The sequence below is a fragment of the Cinclus cinclus genome, chromosome 11 (assembly GCF_963662255.1).
Source record: "Cinclus cinclus chromosome 11, bCinCin1.1, whole genome shotgun sequence".
NCBI lineage: Eukaryota > Metazoa > Chordata > Aves > Passeriformes > Cinclidae > Cinclus > Cinclus cinclus.
The window spans coordinates 20,887,848-20,912,526 of NC_085056.1; the positions used below are offsets into that span (position 1 = coordinate 20,887,848).

At 50.3% G+C, this 24,679-nt stretch overlaps 1 protein-coding gene across 1 annotated transcript in view; it reads right to left on the reverse strand.

Annotated features, from left to right (window-relative positions):
- The window catches only part of LOC134048155 (hydrocephalus-inducing protein homolog), a 75,410-nt gene that overhangs the window by 37,430 nt on the left and 13,301 nt on the right, over positions 1 to 24,679 (reverse strand). The window contains exons 9-23 of the mRNA XM_062499755.1: positions 24,066 to 24,261; positions 20,647 to 20,839; positions 19,484 to 19,583; positions 18,178 to 18,296; positions 16,772 to 16,995; positions 14,279 to 14,346; positions 10,735 to 10,829; positions 9,821 to 9,921; positions 8,441 to 8,576; positions 7,829 to 7,993; positions 4,038 to 4,276; positions 2,673 to 2,931; positions 2,359 to 2,389; positions 1,901 to 2,001; positions 410 to 553 (exon numbers count right to left, since the gene is read on the reverse strand). Coding sequence (XP_062355739.1) covers positions 410 to 553; positions 1,901 to 2,001; positions 2,359 to 2,389; positions 2,673 to 2,931; positions 4,038 to 4,276; positions 7,829 to 7,993; positions 8,441 to 8,576; positions 9,821 to 9,921; positions 10,735 to 10,829; positions 14,279 to 14,346; positions 16,772 to 16,995; positions 18,178 to 18,296; positions 19,484 to 19,583; positions 20,647 to 20,839; positions 24,066 to 24,261 — 2,171 coding nt within the window. The remainder of the gene's footprint in view (positions 1 to 409; positions 554 to 1,900; positions 2,002 to 2,358; positions 2,390 to 2,672; positions 2,932 to 4,037; positions 4,277 to 7,828; positions 7,994 to 8,440; positions 8,577 to 9,820; positions 9,922 to 10,734; positions 10,830 to 14,278; positions 14,347 to 16,771; positions 16,996 to 18,177; positions 18,297 to 19,483; positions 19,584 to 20,646; positions 20,840 to 24,065; positions 24,262 to 24,679) is intronic.

Here is a 24,679-nt window from a genome sequence, read left to right on the forward strand (position 1 = left end):
TGTGATTCGCAGCATGGGCTTCTTGGTTCATCGTGCATTTCTTTACAGCAACACTGTGACTGCAGCCACAGCAGTCTAGTCCAGGATTCCCTCAAGCCCATGTTTCTGTGCTCAGCAGCAAGACAAGGGGGTGGCTGCTGGAGAGCTGGGATGCTTTCCAGGAGACACCTTTACTGCATGGCTGGCCCAGACCTAGTTGCCTGCTCCTTCTCCTTGTGCCTTAAAGCCAGGATGGACCTTCTCAATTCAGATAAGATTTTGATTCCTTCAGCAGCTCTGCTGATGCAGCTCAGGCCAATCCACTGCTGACACTACAGAATAAACTTCTTGACTCAAGGCTCTCCCAACAGAAAGGCACCACCACATCCCTCCTCTTCAGACCCCACTGGAGGAGTCCAGGGCTGCTCACCTGGCCATCCGGGAGGGGCTGCTGGTCCGCATCGCAGAGCAGAAACGGCTGCTCCAAGTCCAGCATAAGGTCGAGTGGCAGCAAGCAGGTGTTCTTTAAAGCCAAAGGCTTGTACTGCAGAGTCAGGACATCATCACTGGGTTTCTATGGAAACGGGAGACAAGGAAAAAGAAGCCTCAGCTAGCCACAGACCTCCTTCTGCTTCTGCTGCATCTCACAGTTTTCAGCCCCAGAAGTGCATACATCCCTATTTACCCTTTCTATTTGTTTCTACCCTTCCAGGACATTTGTCTTTAAAGCAGATGCTTTTCATGTTTAGAACCACAGCATTCCCTGGGGGACAGGGAAACACTCCCACACATGGATGAGGGAATAGCCCCCTGAGAGGAGGCAACTGCTTAAACAAGATCTAAATCAAAAAAGTCAATCCAGACCATTTGTCTCCAGTTTTGTCTCTCTGTTGGGCAGAACAGCAGTAGATGGTCATCACTCACATACAGACATTTCTTGCAACCTTAATGGCTCTAGCAGCCTCATCAAAGCAGTTCATCTGCAACATGTGTCCTGCAGCCCCTGCTACAGGGACACAGTGTCTGGTCTCAAAGCTATGAGCAGCCTAGGCTCCTCCTTCCTCTCTATCCATTGTGATGGGCTTCCTGCACGGTTTACAGAAACCAGAGAGTTTGGGAAACTAGTTCTGCATGTACTGATATCAGGCAGGTGCTGTGCCATGGCATGCAATGAATCAGTTTGTGTGTGTGGCATCAAGCAGAAGCCAGGCAGAATCAGGGAGAGCTGAAAAGCTTCTAGTTACACCTGAACTGCCTGTTCCAGGGATTCTGTACTTCAGTGGAAGCCTAGGAATTGGAAGAGAGGCCTGAAACCACAGACACCAAATAATGAAACATCCTCTCTTTTTCAGACAACTGGCAGGAGAGGAAAAGGTGATGCTGGAGTTGGGATCCAGAGACTAAAGGACACCTGCTCTGCCTCAGTGTTATCATCGCTGCAGCTGCAGGATGTCTGGGGGTCCTTTGAAGCAGGTGAGGCTCAGGGAAATGCACAGAGCTATACCAAATAGCTATGTCATAAAGCATCCATGCCAACAGCAGAGAAGGCAAAGAGACACAGGAGATGATGGGTTTTTCCTTGTCAGCCTGAGGAATTCACAGGAATCTCCATTTTTCCCAGCCTCCCTACAGCATCGGGGTACAGACATCCCTGTGCCTTGGAGGTTCCTGAAAAACCTCCCTTTACACTGAGCAGAGAGACTGGCATTTCTCTGGAAGTGGCCACAATCCCCAATGGCAGTGAAGCTGTAACTGCAATTTTACGTTGGGGAAGTTAAATATCACTCTCATCCCTAAAAGTATCTTCACTCACTTCACAAAGTGCCTCAGGAAGGGTAAAGAGGGGCTTTAACACAAGCACACACACCCCCCCCCCCCTCAGCCATGCTGTTAAATGTCAGGATGCAATCCAGAAACTTACCTTCTCCACCCAGAAAGAGAATTGTCTGGCTGATATTTCTATGGAGGGATCAATAAACTTGCAGGTAATGGTTGTTTCTATTATCTTCTCTGTCCTGCTGGCTGTCCCAGTGACAGCTTCACACATCACATAAACCTGCACCTCCTGCATGCAAGGGTCTCTTGTCATTGCTGGGTGGTGGCAGAGCATCCAGACAATGCCCTGCCCTGGCTCAGCACCCACCACCCACCACAGGCCCTATTGTTGCCTTAGAGTTATGGCCACTGTGCCTTTTTCTTGCTGTGAAGTAGCTTCTTTATTCTCCACTCAGTTGTCCCTAACAGTGCACTCAAAAACCACAAAAGGCACCTGTGAGAAACTCCCTCCCTTTACACGGCTTAATTTTTATTCTGCTTTTACCCCAGATAAACCGCTTGGCACTTTTTTAATTCACTTTCTTTTTGGGCTCCTAGTCTAACTGTAAGTTATTTCTCTGCCCTTCTTTGCTGACTAAGCATGAAACACTGTTTGCCTCAAAAGGGCAACATTTCCTTCCGCCCCTGCTTTGGGATCAGCCCTGGGTTTTGTAGCTGTGGAATCACAAGAAAGCCTTAGCTGGTCTGATGGTGGCCAGCAAGGAAAGCAACTGGTGCTGCCACAGGAACGTGTGGCCTTAAACCAGTTTCTTGAAGGCCCCTGCTCATTTCCCCAGGCAAGTGTCAAGGAATGTGGAACAAGCCCCGGGGAGGGCATCTGATGGCTCCCCAGGCTCAGCCCTTGGTGGGGACCTCACCTGCTCGATGGGGGAGAAGCCTCGCAGCACCATGTCCACAGACTCGCCCGGCTGCAGCTCCATCGACAGTGGCTCCAGCCCAAACACGGGGCTGGTGCCTTTGGGGCTCTGGCAATCATCTTCGGCCAGGGGGCTACTGAGGGCTGGGATGCTCTGGCCCTTCTTCTTAGGGGGGCTGTGACATTCCACACTCCAGAAGAGCCGATGGAAATGGTGGCCCCTGTTTGTTACTTTGAACCGACAAATACAGGGAACGAGCCTAGAATAGAGGCCAGGATGGAAAACAGTATGGGAGTAGCTATTTCCTTGGTCAACAGAGTGCTCCCAGTGAGCAGTCTGAGGTGTTAATAGCTTGGAGACTGTCTGCATTTCCAACTCTTAATATGGATCAGAAACAGTGTCTGATAAGGTGCCCTTCAGGCCCTGGTTTTTCCTCCAAAATGCTTGTTCTGGGGTGCTTCATACTGTGACTGTATATTGTATAATTGTATTGTAGGTCCAAAACCGTTACTGAATCTTTGAGATCCTGCACTTGGGGACCTTTTGTGTGTGGGGGTGTGATTGCAGGCATTTTTAAAAGCCAGCTCAGAGGCACTTTCTGGATGATCCCAGCAAGCTGGTAAAAATGATCTGCCTGCTCCAGGACCGGAAACCAGGGCAGCAGGGACTCTCCTCCAGGTTCATAGCACCTTTGGATTGCACTGGTAGCCATTTGTAGAAACTTTTGCACTGGTATCCATTTCGCAATTAGAAGCTGTTTTAAAGTGAACTTTGCAAACTCTGCTGGCAGCAAAAAACCAAGCGAGGTCCTGGGCAGAGCAGGGCAGCAGCAGAGCCCACGAACAACACAAGGAAGCGGCAGCAGCGGTGCTGTGGACCCCACACAAACCAGCAAGTTTCCATCTGCCTCTGGAACTGCTCTGAGAGCTCCTGCCCTCCTGCTGGGGGTTCTCACCCTCTTTCTTGTCTCTTTGTTCCCAGGGCCCCTGCTTGCCTGAGAGGCACCATTTTGGAAGGGAAGGCTGTGATGCCATCTTCCCTTGGTCCCTCAGCCACATGGAGGGACTGCCTCATCCGGGCACCATTTCAGAACCTTTTGTTCTGTGAGAGCATTACTTGGTCAAGTCAGGACAATGTATGAGAACTAAAGACAATTCACTGGTCATTTAGCAACTGGTTTCCCTTTCTGTGGCTTTTGAGGGTATCTAACAACATTCAACTGGCCATCCCATGTTTCTAAAGGAGTCTCTGCCTTTGGGGAAGGTGTCAGGGCTTGTAAACTGAAGAAGATCTTTTCTGAAGAACTACAGCAAAACTGCTCCTTGTTGAGACAGGAGGAGAGGTGGCAGTGGAGAGATCTCCTACCTGAACTGGTGTCCCAAGCTGAGCTCTGGGACGAATGGTTTGTCCATGACAATTGTGGTGCCGGTGCCCACAGCCAGCACCATGAAGGTGGTCCAAAGGCTGTTCCCAATGAAAAGCTGAATAGTGTCAGCAAAAATCCCAGTGTCATCCAAGGTTGCTGTGATGGTCACAGGAATATCACCCGTAGCGGGGATCACTCCTTCTCTGGGTTCAATGACATAGCAGTGGGGTTTGCAGGCCTGTAAGAAAAGCATATTACGCATTTAGGATGGAAATGACACACCCTGGTGTTCTGGGGGATATAAGAAAAGGAAAGACTAAAGAGGGGAGGATAAAAAATCGTAAGGGCTTAATTTCCCTAAATTTAAGCTATAGTATCGGGAAACAGCAGAGCTTATACAACCTGTATTTCCCCCTCCTTTAACAGACTCTCCTAATTATCCCAGTTTTGCCCGACCGACGGGACACTCCTCCACAGGAGACTGTTCCTTCCCCAGTCTTTCTCTGCACTATGTGCCAAGGAAAGCTGCTTTGTCTCTCGTGGCTTCTTACGAAGGCTCGAGGCCAGAGGAAGCCAGGACTGCTCAAATCCCACTCCAGAAACCACAGAGCTGGAGGATACTGCGGAGAGCCTGAAGAATTAACTCCGCAAAACCAGTTCAGCAAAACCCCAGCACCAAACTGTTCTTTCCCAAAGGGCCATCAGTGCTTCTCAACATCCCCTGAAGGACTGAAGCCCTCACTTCCCACTTATCATCAGCTGTAGAGAGGCGCCCCAGTGCCCTCTGCTTTGGAAAAGTCACCTCTGAATGGTTACAGCAGGGCAGAAAAGCAGGAAGCAAAAAGGAAACTGGATAACATGCGCCGTGTGGACATGGCCCACTCTTCCCACCACTCTTCTCTTCATCTGCTTTCTCATGGACTTCATGGATTGGGCAAGAGAGTGGGAAGCTGCCCCAGGCAGGGAGGAAAGGCCTTGCAGCAGCACAGCTGCACGGACACAGCTCTGCAGGTCCGGCCCTGGTACGAGCTTGTGAAACCCATCCTTGACACGCCAGGCCCACCCAGCCAAGGTGCATTGCTCCCTGCACAGGCTGAAAGCAGAATTTCATTGTGGAGCTAGAGAAAGCTGTCCTGGAAAAATCCCTCACTTTAAGGTTACATTTATCCCCAAACAGCTGGAAAAGCAGCAAGAGGAAAGTTCACGGCCCTCCTCCTTGGCCCAGGAGGCTGAGCCTGGACTCTCCCACACGGCCTGATGCTTTATCCACAGACTCAAACAAGTCCGTAGTATCAGGTTTTAACCAGCTCCACAAGTTCAACACACCCAACGTGAAGAAGAACAAATCTCAAGCTGCTCACAGATCACCCCCTCCATCAGTCATCCCCCCAGTCCCAGCCCCAGCCTACAAGCCCTCCACTGGCTGCACCAGCCCTGCTCCCCCTGCCTGGGGAGTAGCCCCAGCTCCTTCTGCCCAATGCAACCTCCACATATTGAGGAGCTGCCTTTCTCTGCAGCTGGTCCCCAAAGATGCTCTTCAGCGGCACATGTTGCGGTGTGTTTTTTCTTTAATGGTTTGCCCCTGTTCCCCCCTCTATTGCTGGTCTAGTCCAAGTTGTACCCTCCTACCCAGTTGTCAATCTTCCCTAAGACCTCCCCTTTGTTACAGAATGTTCTCTGTCCCTCCTCCTCCTGAATTGTCAATCCCACATTGTACCTGCCCCTTGCTGTGGAATGTTCTTTGCCCTTCCCCCTGCCAAGCTGTCAATCCCTCCTTGTGCCAAGCCCCTGCTTTGGAAATCCCCTTGGGCAATCCTCTAAGCTTTGAAGCCCCATGGGTTTGTTTGAATTGCTCCCTCCCCCTGTGTTTCCTCATTGGTTAAAGCATTGTAAACCCTGCCTTGTGCTCCTCCCCAATCTTCCCCCTATTGCTTGAGGATTTGTACCCTCCCCTAGAACCTCCCCTGTATAAAAGTTCCTGCACACTCAGTGTCTGTGTCTATTGTGCCTGGGCCTTCCTTGGAATAGGCTGCCTTGGGTTCCACAGGGAAGATCCCTGTCTTCTCTTTGCCTCTGTCCTCCACGCTTCCACGTATCTGTGTGCTGTAGAGAGCAAGCCCTGCCCTCCTGCTACCCAGCCCAGCGTTGGTTGGGGAGCAGCCACTCTGGGCATGGGGTCGGGAGCTGGCTGAGCAGCTCTGGCACCGTGTCAGGCACAGAGACCATAGGATGTGGGGGTGCACAACCCCCAGACATGTCTTTGTGTGGACAGCCCAACTGGCTCGACCCACAGGAGCTGTGAAAATTGCCTCCCCGCAAGCAGTCTGAGGACAGACCTTGTAGCCTGCCCTCCTCTAGTAACAGCAGTTTGGCACAAAGCAAATGGATAGATGGAACCCCTAGGGAAATGTAGGGAAACCATTACGGCGATCCATGCGCTCCGGGGAGCAAAGGACCACAGGTTTCTCTTGATCTCAGAGCTCCAAAACTGTGACACACCCAGCTAAAGGCCTTCCGTAAAATTAAGGGAGAACTTGTCAACACAACCCAGACTAATTTGTGCTCCAGCATCTCTGCCCCTGATTTCACTGAGGGGTGCCCCAGCTAAAACCTCCAGAACCAGGTTTCTCTTGCCTCGCTCAGATGGAATATTGGAGTATCTTGCCTCCTCTCACACAGGGCGATCTAGCTTGCATCTAAAAACCAAGTAATGGTTGCTACTGACCAGTCAATTTCCCTGGAAAACAGCCCCACAGATACTTACTATCTCTGCCCTGAAGTCTGTAGGGACAAGACGTTTGTTGAAGAGGGTAAAAGTTTGTGAATTAGGCTGTAGTGCTGGGATCATGCCAAACTCTATCAGCCTTGGACTCGGGTAGATGTCTGCCAGCTGTCCAGTGCTCTGTAATTCTTGTCTCTGTTCCAGGAAGCAAGCAAGAAAGATTTTTTGAAAAACCAAAACAAACCTCAACAGGGAAACCTAGAAAAGCTTAAGCAGCTCAACACTGCCTAAGTTACTTCTTTAGGGACAGCTACCACTCTCCTGCTGAAATGCTGGGCTTTTGGAAAAGAAAACAAAGTTACACATTCACCTCCTAATTCAAAAGGGTCAAGGTAAAGACAAACCTTCGAAGTACAAATTATTGGCCCCAAGGGAAAAGCTTTGGAAGAAATGTCAGGTTAAGACCAGGCAGACAGTTGAACAACTAGTTATTGTGGTGGGGAGAGACTCAGCTTAAAAGGTAAGCAGCCTGAGAGTTGAAACAACTGTTTTGTCCAACTTCAGGTTCACTGGCACAGCCTGCACTGCCAGTCCTTCCTGGTGACTGATTTCTGTGCAGTGCCACAGTGGCCCAGGTTCAGATGATTGGTGCCATCCAGGGAATTTGGCATCCTCATTTGCATAGGTTTTAATGGAAGTTGAAATCCTTGCAACAACTCTTCAAATGTCACATTTCCTTTCTTTCAGAGAAAGCTCAAGGTTCCCAGAAGTCTTCTGACATCTTCTTTTGTGCTCAGAGAGATGACAAGACATTTTATAACAGATGTTTCCAAAGTTACTAGCATTTGAAAGGTTAATTAACTAGAATTATCCTCGATTCCAGCTTAGATGAGCTACTTTCTGTGTCAGACACTGAGATTACCACCTATAAGGCATGAGCTGTTTATGCCACCAATCCCTCCTGTCCTCCAAAGCAGCCTGTGCCTGGTTTCCCCAGAACAATCCCCATACCCTTTGCAGCCTGCCAGGACGAGTTGCACAAAGGCACACATCTCCCCTTGCACTCACCCGTGGGTTTCTCTCATCCCCAAACACGCTGATAAGAACACTGGTGCGATGCTCGCCCAATGTTTGGACTTCGATTGTAACTGGAATCTCTGCGATGCTGTGAGGCTGGACAATCCCACAGGGTTTGGGGCTGGAGTAGAACACAGGAGTGTCCTCCTTGCGTTTCTAGAAGGGACAGAATCAAATGCAATTTAGGAGGGACCTCTCAAGAAATTTCAAACTCCTTAACATCCACCACAACGGCAACTTACACACATTTTTAAAAATCCCCAGGGCAAAGATAAAAGGCAGAAACAAGATGCAAGAATTGTAGGCATAGCATCCTCAGGGGGACCTGCAAGGAGGCTGCCAACACAGGCATGGGTGTCTGTGTGTGCAGCAGCTTTTCACAGCCCTCTAAGGTGTCCCACAAGAAAAGACCCTGAAGACTAAAACATAAACTGTTTCCTCAGGAGATTACACTGCATCCTAAAGTTTACATTCAGGTAGGATCCTGTTCTCAGCAGATCTTTAAGACTGAATAGAAACCAGCAAGGACTTATCCAAACCCTTTTCCCCTGCAATAATCTCCTCAGTAATATTTGCAAGAAGGAGGCGCATGTGATGCCAAACCTGGGGAATAAGCCCGTAGCAGCCAGGAAGGTCGGTGTTATTCACAACGAGGAACTTCCTCTCGTAGGGCACCTTGAGGCGGCACTCATCGTGCAGCAGGACGTGAGGGTACACTCGCAGCTCAGGAACGAGACATCTGGGCAATGAGATGACCCCAGGGGAATCAGAGATACTGAGAGGATGGGGAACGTTTACCCTCGAAGATTGTGAAATGGAGCATAACACGTTTGTCACTGTCAAATAGACGTTTAACAGCCCGACACTGATAAATTGCCTTCAAAGTCTTCCCACTCAAGCAGTCCTGTCAAGGAGGGGCAAATCCTGAGAGGCAGCACCCAGAGACTGCCAAGTGCCCCAAGCAGAGCACAGCTGTCCCACAGCTGCCTCAGCCCCTCCTTTACTCAAGAAGGCTTACAAGGACTCCTGTAACAGTTCCAGTGATCCATGAGCTCTGGGGGAACCTTCCCAACAAGGAGCAGTGCTCACCAAGGCTCAAGGAACACACGACTCTAGTGTCTCAATAAAAATGACTCCCTTCTCTCCCTTGGCACTGTTGCCCTGCCTGAGAACTCAACAATTTGCCCTAACCTTGGAGGGCATGAGACACCACCTGTCCTGCAGAGTGGGTGATCACCCCTTCCCAGTTCCTACATCTCCCTCAGTCCTTCAGTCCACAGGTCTATGCCTGTTTCCAGTTGCACGTGCTTAAAAAAAATGCAGCCCAGGCATTGACTGGATGGCTCTGCCTGGGAGAGGGAACAGCACCAGGGAACTGCATCTCTCTTGTCATTAAACTGACGCCTGCGGCAGCATAGCAGAATGGAATGCAGCTGCAGCAAGAACAACTTTTGGTTTTAGTCTGAGAACATTAACGCTCAAAATGGGAAGCAGAGGCAAGGAGAAAAACAAGAGCTGGGCTGTCACTTCAAGGGCTGTTTCCCCCTTGTAAGATCCTGCCCTCACCACTCTTGCTGTGAGCCACTTCCCCACGGTCACGTGCCCTCATTAACAGAAGCAGGCCCTGACTCTCAGCAAGCTGCTTGGTGTGTCCCAAACCAGTGCAGGTTGGTTACAACCCAGCACAACTCCACCTCTTGCAGGAAGGACGAGAGGAGTCCCCCGGGAAATTTCTTCCACTTCAAGCACCAAAAACCAGGCCAATAAATCACATCATTCCTGGTCCCTTTAGAAAAAGGCCCAGGACCATGCTGGGCTGTGAGCAGGGGTGCTTTTCAGCACAGGCTGCTTTCCAAGCACTGCTGTTCTCTCATCCGGCTGGGCAGAACATGAGGTCATTAAACAACACGTCTCCTTGGCAGCTCCAGCCAGAAAATCCAGGTCAAGGCAGCGTGCTGGGGGAGGCCAGGGAAGTGCTGGTACCTGGCCATGATGGTCACTGATGCCACTCCATTGCCAATACCCTCCAGGTCCACCAGCATTCTCCGGCAGAAATCCATCACGGTGTTGGAACACAGGGTCACCTGGTGGGAGAGGAGAGGAGAGGAGAGGAGAGGAGAGGAGAGGAGAGGAGAGGAGAGGAGAGGAGAGGAGAGGAGAGGAGAGGAGAGGAGAGGAGAGGAGAGGAGTAAATTCCTCCTTACAAAAGCTCGTTACCCACGTGTGGTATCCTCCAGTTCTTTTTTCATGCTAAAGGAGAAGGAGGATTTTGCCTTAATTCTTCTGCTGCTCCATGTGTAGAGCACAGTCTCTGAGAGTAACAAAAGACTCCTGGCGATACCAGATTTGTTAAACACACCTTGCTATCAGGGTATAGGTCAACTAAATTAAAACATTAGACGAAAGCTCTACACACCACTGTATTCAAATTAAGGGGCAAATTTTTCATCTCACTACAATGACATAAATGCAGAGGAAATCTGCTGACTTGCACAGAATCAGATTTACAGCAGGAAGTTGAGGGCAAAGTGTGGCCCAGCAGGTGCTGGGCAGTTCATAGCTACAGAGTTTTTTGTTTGTATGTGATCTCGGCGTACGATTTTGGAAACAAAACAGTGCTTCTTCAGGAGCGTCCCGATTAACCCAGCTAACAGAGGCCTCACGCCAGTGCAGATCTCACTCACACGATGCTCAAAGCTGGCAGCAGATCTAAAGCCCTCCCACACTGCAGTGAAGCTTCAGCTGGATTCTTCCCATACCTTGATATCCTGGTGTCCCTGGGGAGCGATGGTCCCTTGGCTGGGATTCATTGTAAACTCCCTTGGCTCCACATAAAAATGAATTCCCTGCCTCCAGGATGGGTCACTCTGCTTTTGTATTTGATCAAAGCTACTAACAGCAGGCTGAGTGCCATCGTCAGACATGCGGAGCTTGAACCTCAGGGATGCTGGGGAGGGGTTAGTGAGGCGACAGGTCATGGTGTAGGGAAAGCCTAGGAAAAGGACATAAAATTCCATTTAGGCACCAGTTATGTCATGACTCCTGGTGTGCATATCCTGGTAGGATTAAAGTGTCATTGGAGTTCAGCTCTTTATTGTCTGAACTACAGCTCACCGAGAAGCTGCATGAGAAATTAATTGTCATTTAGTTCTCTTTGACGCTGATTCCAGACTGCAGCCTTGAAAATGCCCACTCTTAGCCCTGCTGAGTATTGCAAGCTTCTCTCTGATGGGGAGAAGCTCCCTCACCTGCCCCAAACCAGCACCAGTTATTTCCCACTGATGAGTGTGCACCCACACCAAGCATTTACTCTGAAAATCCAAGCTGTAAAATTCCCTGTTAAGTCTGCCAACACTCTCACAATTTTTAAGATACATAAACAGTGAGTCGTCATTGAGAGAAGCTACATCAAAGAAAGTGAGGATGGAATCAGGAACTAGAATATGATGCAAAGCACCCTAATGCAGTTTCTCTCTGCAGGATCCTTAAGGCATCTCTTGGTTTGGGCCAAACACACTGAGCACGTGACATCTCAGAGCCCACTCAGCTGGAGGCAAACCCGAGCCTTGCTTTGAGATTAGCAATTAGTAACATGTCCCACCTCATCCCAAAAAACCCGGACATCACACCCGTGCTGCTCCCTGTGATTGCTGCCTGCAAGTGTTTACCCCGCTTTAGCTCTGAGATTTGCTTTCCCTGCTGGAAAGCCAGAGATACAGCCACACATGGTGTGGCGTGGAGACCCAGGGGCCTGCCAGGGAGATACCAATCTCCATGCCCTGGAAGGAAAGACAAGGAGACGTCTAAAGGGCATTTAACCCAGGGTGACAAAAAGGGATTCTCCCCACAATTCTTTGCTCCTCTATGTTAATGTACCCCAGTTATGTCATCCCTAATGTCCTCCCCAGTTCTGCAAAGTTCTCCTTTCCCTCTTTACCCATTGGCCCAAATTTTCCACAGTGTTCCACCCCCATTTCTTTGTTGGTTGTTGCCCTTTGCCCCACCTTTGTATCGCCCCTGTGCTCTCAGCCCCTTGGACCCTCGTGTTCTACTCTGCCCCCTCTTGCCTTGTACTTAAGCCTCGACCCTCCTTTTTTCTGGCTCTTCTGCTCCTGGACCCCTTTGGTGTGTGGCTACAATAAACCTCCATCAGAACTCCATACAGAGGATCCCTCTCGTCTTTTCTTCGTGGGCTCCTTTCTGCTCCTTGCGGCCGTGTGGACTTAGTGTGTGTTTGTGTGCCTGCCTGACCGCCTTCTACTAAAGGCACTTTTCAGGAAGGTAGCGGCACTTCACCCTCTAGTGCACGCTGCTACGGTGAGGATGTCCTGCAGAGCCCGGACACCAGCCACAACCTGCTCTGCAGTGGACGTCTGGCTTGGCTGGCCAGCTCGGTGGGGAGGAGACTTCTCTCCAGGCCTGCTCACCAAGAGTCATTTGAACACAGATGGGGGGAAAAAACAACTGCGGGCACAGCCCAGGGCTTCTTTGTGCACATCAACAGTGATCAGTGCCAGCTCCAGCAGTGACTCCAGCAGGGAGGCAAGAGAGGCCACAAGAAGGACAAACACAGATTTCAAAACCTCCAATGAGACTGAGGTCACCACATGCAGACAGCAATCAACAGTTAAAAAGAAGCAAAACTACAACAGCTGCCTTCAGCTGAAGAGACCTCAGGAATGAAATCGGATTAAGCAGCAAGAATCTGCTATTACAGAACCTGTTGCCTTTCTTGCTTCATTGATTCAAAAAGCAACTTAACAAGTGCCTCAGGGGTGATGTAGAGTCGGGAATAAGCAGCTCAAGAAAGGCAATTAGTTTTCTTGAAAAGTTCATGAACTTCATTGTTATGGGTTTAGCCTTTGTAGTGAATTTCCCTCTCGGTCTGGGAAGGGGATAGGGGTTTGGGGGGTTTTGGCTGTGGGGGGGTGGGTTTTTCTGTTCATGGTTTTTTGGGAGTTATGGCATGATGCCATGGGCAGTTTTGAAGTGGGACCTGAGGTTTTGCAGGGAGCGGACCTTTCCTTCCTTCCACTCGGGGATGGGGAAGCTCAGCCGTGTGGTGCTGTGGGAGGTTGAGTGCTTGTCCCCAGCACTTCACTAGGCTGCAGCTCAGCACCATCATCAAACTCGCCTGCCTTCCCTGCTTCTGCCTGCTGCTGTTTGGCACTGCGGAGATCCCCTGCTGCCCGTGAGTTTGCACAGTTCCTTCCTTCTTCCCTTCCTTCTTCCCTTCCCTTCCCTTCCCTTCCCTTCCCTTCCCTTCCCTTCCCTTCCCTTCCCTTCCCTTCCCTTCCCTTCCCTTCCCTTCCCACACCTTCCCTTCCCTTCCCTTCCCTTCCCTTCCCTTCCCTTCCCTTCCCTTCCCTTCCCTTCCCTTCCCTTCCCTTCCCTTCCCTTCCCTTCCCTTCCCTTCCCTTCCCTTCCCTTCCCTTCCCTTCCCTTCCCTTCCCTTCCCTTCCCTTCCCTTCCCTTCCCTTCCCTTCCCACACCTTCCCACACCTTCCCACACCTTCCCACACCTTCCCACACCTTCCCACACCTTCCCACACCTTCCCTTCCTTCTTCCCTTCCCTTCCCTTCCCTTCCCTTCCCTTCCCTTCCCTTCCCTTCCCTTCCCTTCCCTTCCCACACCTTCCCACACCTTCCCACACCTTCCCTTCCCTTCCCACACCTTCCCTTCCCTTCCCACACCTTCCCTTCCCTTCCCTTCCCTTCCCTTCCCTTCCCTTCCCTTCCCTTCCCTTCCCTTCCCTTCCCTTCCCTTCCCTTCCCTTCCCTTCCCTTCCCTTCCCTTCCCTTCCCTTCCCTTCCCTTCCCTTCCCTTCCCTTCCCTTCCCTTCCCTTCCCTTCCCTTCCCACGCCTTCCCACGCCTTCCCACGCCTTCCCACGCCTTCCCACGCCTTCCCACACCTTCCCTTCCCACACCTTCCCTGCCAGCTGGGAGGGGATCACTGCCCTGCCAGATCCCACAGCTCCTCCTGCCTGTGATCATAACTATACCAAAGTGGAAAAACAGTACTTGGCAGGTTAGAAACTTCTGTTACTGCCTTGTTGTTTGTGCTGTTCTGCTATATTCTAGTAAAGAACTGTCATTCCTTTTCCCATAGTTTTGCCTGGAAGCCCTGGAATTCCACAGGTACAATAATTTGGAGGGAGGGAGTCATCTTCCCATTCAGCAAGATTCCCTCCTTTCTTGGCAGACATCTTGTCTTTTACACCAGGATGGAGACACCAGAAAATAATGCCTTTCTATTCCCTGGTACTATTTGATCTCACAATGGCAAAATGCTACCTGAGGCACAAGCAGCCCTGGAGTTCACACCCTGAAGAGGCTGCTGCAGTGGTAGAACATGAGTGACGGATGCCTTCACGTTCAAGTGGTCCACTTTGGAATGCACAGATCCCTCATGCTGTGTCTAAGCCCAGGGAACACTCACCAAAGGAAATGTCACCGAAGTCGAGCTCATCGACGTTGAAGTGTACAGTCGGTTCACAGACATGTCCCCTGCGATGAGGAGGAAATGGCTTGGTTAAAGGCAATTGCAAAGTGTCTGGCTGTAGTGGCTTGGGGGCAGAAAACCTAGTCGGGGGCACTGTGGGTTTCAGATCAACACACCACCATGTGCTCAGCACAGTGTCATGTGGACAGGAGGCAGCTAAAGCCCAAGTGGCTAGCAGCCACAGCCACGGATGGGGTTCGGGCACAGGGCAGGCAGGAAAAGCCCCCAAGTTGCTGGTGGTCCCATGAAGGACCCTGAACACACACCCAGACATGGCTCTGTGCCTCAGTTTCCCCATCTGTAAGATGACAGACATAAAGGTGTCCCCACAAACTTCTGTAACCAGCCTTTCCAGCCACAGGTTCCCTGCTTTGCTGCTTCTTAACTGTAACTGGTGTTCCCATGGAGGAACTTTCTCAGCAGATTTTAACCTACACAATCATTACAGAGTTTTGAGACATGGAGTCAAGGGAGCCTCAAGAATTCTCTGGAAACAGCAGCAACAATTCTACCCAGTCAACAGATGAATCCTAGAGGAAAGCACGGAGGCTCAGGAGCCAGCCACTGGGGCTGTGCCGCTTCAGCTCTGGAGGGGCAGGAGCAGGCAGGGAGAAACACCCCTCCAGGCTGGGGTGAGAAGTACCTCCCTCCCATTGGCCTTTGCAGGCACATGCTGATGTCTGAAGTTCTCTTGGCTTGTAGAGTTGTTCCACCCCTGTCCAGCCCCTGTTCACCTCATTGCTATTCCTCCTAGAATGTTCTCCCTTCTCCTGATCGCTATTGCTCCTGATATGCCCATATTGCTCCAGCCCTGTTACCCTGTTGGTTCCCCTGGTTGGCTGCCCCTCCTCTGCACTGCTTTTCCCTGTCCCTATAGGACCTTGATCCTCAGGACGCGCCTCTTTCGTCCCATAGCTAACCCTTTGCCTTCAACCCAGTTTTGTCTTTGTCCCTGGACTGCCTTCAAGACCCAATAAAACTTTCCTCGGATTTCCATACAAAGACCTGCCCTTCGCCTGTTTTGTCAGCAACTTTTTGTTTTTAGCAAGTGTGCTCGGGGCTCCAAAAAGCACAGCTCGTTCTCAGAGGAGCCCAGTGAAGTGCATCGCTTCAGGAAAGGATCAGCTTGTCACAAGTGCACCAGCTGGCACAGCCAACAGCTACTGCACTTCATCCGTTCAGGACGTGGATGTCCTGAATCTACCACACCACCTCAGCTGTGCTTGAACTCAGCAGACAGGCCCCAACATCCACTGAAATCAGCACTTGAAGCTGCACAACACTCACGAGTTTATTTCATGGCTGATGCCAATCAATGCCCACTCGGCCTTTGGTTAAAAATCCAGGACCAGTGAACTGTGCCTTCTGTTGTGTTCACGGGACTGCCACTGGCTCTGCTCTACACACCTCAACAGGGCACACCTGCCCTTGCTCAAGGAGAAAGCTGCTTATGCAATAACATCCTGTGACCACTTTGGGGGAGGGACAGAGGAGAATCAATCATTCGATGGTGGATGGTTCCCTCTTAATTTCCAAAATAAAAAAGCAGTACTCCAAAGACAAAGCCAGCATAATTGTTTCTCTACTGTGGGAAGACCTACTCACCACTTTTCTCTTGCTAAGTGATCACTTGCTTGTCCTTTTTTATCCATCTCCCTTATCTCATTGGTATAATGGACTGCAGATTGTTTTTGTTTCTTTGCTGCCTTGATCCAGGGCCTCCCAACAGCAACAGCCCAGCTCCAAAGCTCCAGTGCAGCCAGCATCAGCTTTCCTGCTTACACTACATCATCCTTCCAGCACATGGCTCGGGCTAGCAGGGACAAGCCCTCATGCTGCTGTGGTCCTGAGGACTGAGCTCGGCCTCCCCTGTTATCACCCCTTCTCCCTTCTACTGGACCAGGATTATCTCTTGCAATGGCACCAGCCCACGGGATCAGCCCTTTCCTGGCTGTGGAAAGGAGGTACCAGAGCACTCTCTGCACAGGAGTTGGGAGCACAGATTGTCCCCCACAGCATGACCATGAGAGGTGAGGCTGCTGCTGCCCATTTGGGATGGATTATTCACAGAAGTTTTTAAAATCACTGCTGCTGGTGCAGAATCACCCAGGCTGGCCCATCTCCAAAGCCCTGGGAGCCTTGCTGGGTGTTCAGGTGGGACATCCCAGAGCAGCTACTGCCCAAAGCTGATCCCTCCCACTGCCTGCTATGGCCCAAGGCAGAGGGAGATCCCTGCAGGGAGGTGTCATTCCAGCTCTCAGGTAGCACACAGGGCAGCAGGCACCTCCCCCCTAAGGCAATGCCACAATCAGAGGAGAGATGAGGACCTCAGGCAGCACTTTTCTTCTCTTCCTGACCCCAAAATGAGGTCGGTGGGGGATGTCCCAGAGACAGCTACAGATGTGCCCAGCAAGCTCCCAGAGTCCTTACTTGATTGTCAGGATTGCAGGCGTAGGAGATCCAGCCACACTGAACTGGAATTCTTCCTCAAACCTCCCCAGTACGGTGGCATTGAAGGAGATCTGGATGGTCTGGATCCCACCTGGTGCAATGATGCCCTCCTCAGGTGCAAACTTGAAGCAGTAGCCCACGTTTGCAGTTGTACAGATATAGGTGAAGGGAGCATCAATAGGTGCTTGGTTAATCAGTTTCACCTGCAGCAGCAAGAAAGCAAAACGGAAATGCACGTGCAGTCTTCCCTTTGTGTGAATTGTTGTCTAATGACACAATTAACACCCAGAAAAAGCAGCAGAAGATGCTTTGTGCTGCTGAATGGCAGAAATCAAAAAAATACAACAGGACAAGTTCTGCCTTTGGGTTTTCATGCAAAGCAGTGGTAACTCCACATAACCAGAGTCACTCTGGGGCTATCCCATGGACACAGAGCAGTCCACCTCTGGTCAGCATCAGCAAGCTCATTCAGACCTGGCCCTGAGAGCAGCATGGGGTGATTGCAGCTGCACAGTGAATCACCACAGAGCTGCTGCTGCTGCCCCAGTTAACAGAGCTCCAGCAGTACCATCTACTCATTCACCTTGTCCCATATCATGAAAACAATACATTGAAAATGAGGCATCAGCATCAAAATGTATAGACAGCACCATCTTTTGGTAAGAAAACTCAGCATGTCTTTCTCTTCCACAGCCAAGCTCTTGAAAGTGTCTAGCATGATGTAGTGCCTCATTTTTTACCTCTTTTAGTTGTTCTCCGTTTTCTTTTGCAAACTTGACACTACTGTGGCGGGGAGGGGGAAGGCAAATAGGTAGAAAAATCCTTTGCTTTATTCCTAGGAACACTCTTCTCTTTCTAGAGTCAGAGATGCACCAAGGCTGAAGTGTGGTGCGGGACTGGTCAGCAAGGGAAGAACTGCCAAGCCCTTTGAAAGGGCCAGCACTGAGCCAGAGGGCTGGATGGCTTTCCTGTGACTTCCAGGAATAAGCAGGAGACACCTGACTGAAAATCGTTTGCAATGGACCGAAGCTCAAACGTAGCCAGTTTGTTCCAGCTGCTTCTGAACAGCTCAGTACAAAGGTGCCTTGTGTCTGGAGCTGCCACAAAAGCCTCTGAACATGCAGCTTTTTGAACCCAGTGCTGGTTTCATATGCCAGGGGGCTGTTTTGCAGGAAGCCTCCCAGCTGATCCCCAAGGAAGGCCACACAAAAGCAGGGATTGGGGTTTCATGAACAACAGACACACCTTCCTGACCTCCCAGATTTGACCAGTACATCAAATATTCCCTGCTCACAACTAGCCAGGTTGGCAGGAATTCCACAGATCCACCAGGCTTGCTGCTGCCTCAGGAGCCATCAGGATCCATCCCTAGGCCTGCTGCTCACCTCATAGACGTAGGGGGTGTTGACAAAAATGTTCCCAAGGTTCAGTGTATGAGAGCTGAGTTCAACGAAGGGTCCTTGGCCTTCCCCTATGAGGTGCAGGGGCAGCCTGCTCTCTCGGCCTGGGGAGAGATGTCCATTTCAGTACAATAATTCTCTCTGTTATACTGCATTTTCCAGGCTGCCTCAATGCTAGTCCCTGACTCTGAGCTAGATGCAACCAGCTCCTGTTGCTACAGGAGAAGATCTGGACTCTTCTCTTCCCTTGTGAGATATTCCTTGGGGCTGACTTCCAATTTCTAAGCCATTCCTTGGGCTGCTTTCCAATTTTAGCCACCCATCTGCCGAGTTTAAAACATCCCTGATGTCTTGTAGTGACAGGCCAAGAAGTAATGGGGAAAATTGAAAGAAAGGAAGTTTAGGTTAGATATTAGGAAGAAATTTTGTACTGTGAGGGTGGGGAGACACTGGAGCAGGTTCCCCAGGAGAGTTGTGGAGGTTCCAGCCCCAAAGTGTTCAAAGCCAGGCTGGATGGGGCTTGGAGCTACCTGGTCTTGCCACTAAGGTCCATTCCATCCTTAATATCATTAACATACTATGATTCTATGGCTTCTTTCCCATGCACTTAGAGGAGCTTTGAAATCCATTCAATGAAGGCACAAAGCTCATGGTTTGGCAACTGCCAAACTGTCTAGCCCAGTAGCACACAACTTTGTTGCCAAAGCCCTCAACTTCTGACACTCGGCACTCTGTTCTATTTCCACAGACAGAGCTGCAAGGCGACAATTCCCACACAGGGAGAGAAGAAGCTGCTGGCTGAGGGTGGTCCTTCTACAAACACCCTGGGCTCAGCAGGGCTCAGCCACCTCTGGTCTGCTGGTGTCTGGGCAGTGGGATGTGATCCAGGGGCAGGGAGCACATTTCTAACTCAGCTCCTACTGCCTGATGATGGATCCATGTCAAATGGACCCATCCTGGAGGTCAGTGGTCTAGAGGGGCTTAGTGCTGGTTCACTAAAGCTGTTCTGCTCTGTAGCTCTTTGGCCTTTGTGGAAATGCTGGCAAAGTCATGGCATGAAAACGTCTCCCTGCACTGCCTGGCTTGTTCTGGGATCAGTAATCCAGACACAGGTGTTCTGAGCCATGGCCTTGCACGAGAGACTCCCTGGAAGCTGCAGGGACAGTGGGAATGTGCCAGCTCTGCCTTGCTGAGCAGGGACTCTTCCCAGCAGTTACAGGGGAGCCCAGCGGGCTCAGGCTTGCACCATGGCTTCACTGTGGGTGAGACAAGCAGGGGAAAGGAGCTGTACCTGAGATGTTGCAGTAAGCCACACTTCGATACTCCAGTGCTTCTACAGGTTTAAAGGTCACCTTGATTTTGGTGCAACAGTTCGGCCCAATTTCTCCCTCCTAAGGCACAAAGAGACAGCAAAACGTTAATCTTCCAACTTCACATTTCTTGTTTTCAACCTCAGTCCTCTAAGCCTTTATTTAGAGTATCAATGATGAATGAACAACACAAGGAGCCCAAGGAAACACTCCAAACCCAGCTCAACACAGTGCTGGAAGTGTGTGTTAATGCTCAGCTGATCAGCTCCCACTCTCCACAACAATCCTACTGCTCTGACACAAGCTCTTGGTCACATCATGCTGCTGTCAGCTACAGCAGTGTGGAACTGCCATTGTGCACTGGTGGCTCTTCTCAAGAAGAGAACATGATCCCCTTCCTTGGAAATAAAAAGAATAGTTTCACGTGTTCTGAAAGAAAGCGGAGGTTGGCATTATTCTAGGGTTTACTCCAGGATGAGAAGGGATTTTGCACTGTGCAGGCACCAGGCATTCATCATCTCTCACCATACCAATACTCAGAATCAGGGCTCTGGCAGATGGGAGGACATGGGGGTTTGCTTGCACAAACAGGAAAGGCTTTCTGTCCCTGTGTGCAAGAGAACTCAAAAGGCCCATTTAGACCTTCCAGCCTTGAGTCCAGGCTCACAGATGACACAGGAAGGGAGACTCAGAAATAGTGCAAGTCATGGATGCAGGAAGGGATTGGCATTTCTAGGATTAACCTTGGGCTGAATTTGGCCTCCTTTTCCCAGCAAACCATTGCATGCTTCAGGTCAAGATGGGAACTGGCAGAGCTCCAACACCCTCTGCTAAACCCTGCACACCACGTACCTACAAGAACTGGTCCCTGTGGACAGTGCAAGGACACGCAACGAGTGCCCTTGAGCTGGAGCCCTGGCAGCAGAGCTCAGCCTTGTCAGGCTCCCTGCCTTGAGCCTGCAGGGCAGAACTGCTTTTAGCAGCGAGCTCTGCAGCCCCACCAGAGACATGATGTCTTTCCTCCCAGCACATGGATCCACCTGAGGATCTGCTGAGTGAGTGCATCAGCATCCAGGAGGATTGGGAGGGAGGGTGGGAGGAGGAAGAGAGGGAGGAGGAAGAGGAGGAAAATGCTATCACTTACCACTGGTTCAATGGAAAAAATGTCATCGGAGAACAGCATGGGGTCTTCTTGCACCTTTGCCATCTCCTCCTGGACTGTGTGGCTCACAAGGGCAGTTTTATCTTCACAATAGCCCTTCTCCTGCTCTATATTCTTCTCCTCAATGAAGTTTTCCAGCGATACCTCTGTCAGTGGCTGCAGAAAATAGCACTGCCTGCATCCACAGGGAGAGACAAAGCCAGCAGATCATTTAATAAACCACGCATTTGCAGAGAGAAGTCTGAGTGCAGGAGAGCAAAGCACTTGGGGAGGAGCAGCAGCAGCTCCCCAGCAAGTGCTGACCCCAAACCACGGGGGTCCCAAATCAATGAGAGGATAACTTGTTCACTGGCACAGCAGGTAGTTTTACTGTACACTTGCAAGCTCAGGAGAGTTTTGGAAAGCCAGCACCCCTCAGAAGAACCCCCTGGCTCAAAGCCTCTGCCAAAACTGAGGGAGAATCCACCAGGCACCTCAACTGGCTTTTCCTACCCCTGAGCTGCTCGGGGGAGGCAGATAAAGATCACGGAGTGCCCACTGCAGGACTTCCCTGGGAAGGGGAGACAATGCTGGTTTGCAGCTACGTGTTACCAGCATCACTCTTTGTTTCTTCCATTTTGGACCTGGCCTGTTCCCTACTCTGTCTTTCACAAGAGCATCCCAGAGCACTTCCAAAGGAAATCAATTAATTGAGACACCGAACCCCTTCAGTGACATTCAAGGTTTTATATGGATGAAAAGAGAGGCTCTGAGAGAGCGAGGGACTTTGTTGTGCAGGAGGGAGACAGCAAACTCCTGGAGAGACCTTTTCATGATCCAGAGCTTTTTGGGTCCCATGCCAGTACATGGTAGTAGAATGTCCTGAGAGGGAAAGGATCTTGCACTACCTCCTCTCATAAACAAGTCCTCTCTGCTCTGAGATCTCAGAAGCTTCTGTGACAGCAGGACAGTGGTCTTGGAGATAAAACCATCCCTAAGATGGAGGGAAGGAAGAAAGGAAGGAAGGAAGGAAGGAAGGAAAGAAGGGAGGGAGGGAGGGAGGGAGGAAGGAAGGAAGGAAGGAAGGAAGGAAGGAAGGAAGGAAGGAAGGAAGGAAGGAAGGAAGGAAGGAAGGAAGGAAGGAAGGAAGGAAGGAAGGAAGGAAGGAAGGAAGGAAGGAAGGAAGGAAGGAAGGAAGGAAGGAAGGAAGGAAGGAAGGAAGGAAGGAGAAAATGTCCTGGTGATAGTTTAACTAGCATGTGGACAGATGTAACTGGGAAAAAAACCCACAAAACCAAAACCAGTTGGAAATTTACCCTGGGGAAACCTAGTTGCTTCAGAGGGAAAAGTGGATCAACTGGCATTCAGGCTGAGGCAGCCAAATGAGAAAAAATGGAAATCAACAGCCCAGGAAAGTAGCCAGAGAAGGTAAGAGGATTTTCTTTTAGCACGGGGAGCTTGTATGGAAGTGAGATGCTGTCTAAGTAGATAGAGAACAGTGGAAAACCAAGAAGTCCAGGGCACTAAAGGATCCGCTTGCCAGCCATTCAAGTGGGTGAGGGTCCATCTCCTGGTGCTTTGGAGGCAATTTTAAATTACTCTGGGGAGTGTGAGCAACCTGACCCAAAGGAAACTGGAGCTTGGCAATTTGGACATGGCAGTTCTGGCACAACAGTTCTGCCAAGGCAGTTTTGGGCATGGCAGTTTTTTGGCATGGCAGTTTTGGCACAGCAGTTTTTACATGGCAGTTTTGGCACAGCAGTTTGTGTGGTGTTTTTTCAATTTTGCACTTCAGTTCATGCAAGCAGCTGAGCAGAAAGGGTGCAGCCATCCACCCTCGTTGTGTAGTGGGTTGTGTCTTTTGGCTGGTTGAGAGGTGATTGCCTTTTTCTTTCTTTCTTTCTTTCTTTCTTTCTTTCTTTCTTTCTTTCTTTCTTTCTTTCTTTCTTTCTTTCTTTTCCTTCTTTCTTTCTTTCTTTCTTTCTTTCTTCTTTTTCTTCCCCCCCCCCTCCCCCCCCCAGCAATGGTTTACAAATGATCAAAAGCCATTGCTGCTTCTGCCAGCAAGAGTGTACTAACTCAAACAGAACCCCCCAGGAAGGACTCAGCTGTCCAGCCCCTGGCTGCAAGGAGGGTCTGAGCCTGGTGTTAATATCAGAGGATAGTGCAAAAGACACCTGCGTGCAGTGTCAGCAGGTGAATGATCTGCTCTGTCTGGAGGCAAAGCTTTAGGAGGAAGTGCAAAGGCTGAGGAGCATTAGGGAGAGCAAAACAGAAATTAACTGGTGGAGTTACACCCTTCCAACCCTGAGAGAAGCTCAGCAGGAGTCAGAGGAGCCTTGCCCTTGTTGCAATCAGGCAGAAGGAGGAGACCTAGGAGACAGTGGGGAATGGAAATGGCTCTCTATTGGAGAGGCAATAAAATTATATCCTGACCCCTATCACCTACCCAGTGCCCTGACAGAATAGGTATGAGGCCCTGCATCCAGAGGGTCAGGCAAATGACACTAAAGAAAAAATTCTGTCTGGAGAATGTCCCAGTTGCACTTTGTCTGTCAGCCAGATCACAGCCTCAAGTACTAAGAAGAAAAGAAGAAGAAAAGAAGGGTAGTGGTAGTGGGTGACTCCCCTGTAAGGGGAACTGAGGGCCCTGTGTATTGACCAGATCCATTCCACAGGGAAGTCTGCTGCCTCCCTGGGACCCAGGTACTGGATATCAGCAGGAGATTCCCTAAGAACTAATGAACTTCATCTGTTCACCACTGTCTGGTGTACAGTGACTGTGAAAGAGTTCTCAATATTCAGTGAAACAAGGAGAGGCATCAACAAAACTTCCACTCTGGACTTCTGGAGGGCAGACTTCAGCCTGTTCAAGAGACGGGTTTGGAGAGTACCTTGGGAAACAGCCCTTAAAAGCAAAGGGGTCCAGGAAGGATAGACATACTTCAAGAAAGAAGTCTTGGAGGCACAGGAACAGACTGTCCCTGCGTGCTGAAAGATGAGCTGACAGGGAACACAACCAGCCTGGATGGGCAAGGAACTTTTGAAGGAACTAAGGGGGAAAAAAAAAAAAAAATTTGAAATTTTGCCCCCCTTTGGAAAGAGGGGCTGGCAACTCAGGAAATGTTTAAGGATGTTGCCAAATCATGTGGGAAGAAGATTAGAGTCAAAAGCCCAATCAGAACTTCAGGAAATCCAGTCACTGCAATCAACCTTCCCTTCCCAAAATGCTATCCTTAGCTGGAGTATAAATGGAAATGGAATGCTGAGTGCTGAGCTCCTGAAGCCCAAGACACACATCCTAATGCCAGGGATGGTTTACTTGGCCTAAACCATTCAAAAGCACCAACACCCCCCTGAGGCCATACGTTAGATTTAGTCTTGGGCCATGTATCTCTCTGAAATGCATCTTTCAAACCAACCTTCTCTTCAGTTTATTCTCATCTTCCTCAGTAGGAAAAGTCTTCCACTGGAAGTGGGCTGTGATGTCACTCCTGTTTTCGATGAACACGGTTGTGTAGTTTGATGTGGTGATGAAAGTGTTCTCAACCTTCACGGAATTGGCGCTCAACCCAACGTTGACATCTACAGCTTCTCCGTGAAGGTTTGTGCAGATACCTTTTTCACCTGGAACAAAGCAAAGAGGAGTCTTTGCTCAGCTCAGTTGCTGATGGAAGCACAAGGAGCTGAGCAAACCACAGTTTGCACAAGGAAGTGTCACAGTTCTTAGCTGAATGACCATTCTATGGATCAGTACATTTATCACATCCTGACAGCTCTGTGTGTACAGCGTGAGGATGTCCTGGGCACCTCCTCAAACACCTTATTTCTCACTGTGTTGGTAGAGGTTTGGCACCAAGGTGACAGTATGAACAGTGAGATTGGGCAGATGTGCTCAGGTGACCCACTCAGATCACCAGGATTTCTGCATCAAAGCCCTCCAGGTGACGCTGAGGAGCCCTGTTCAGTCTGGCCTTGCCCAGGGTCTCCCCTGGGCATCCCACGAGACTCCTGTCTCTCCTGATCCCTTGGACCC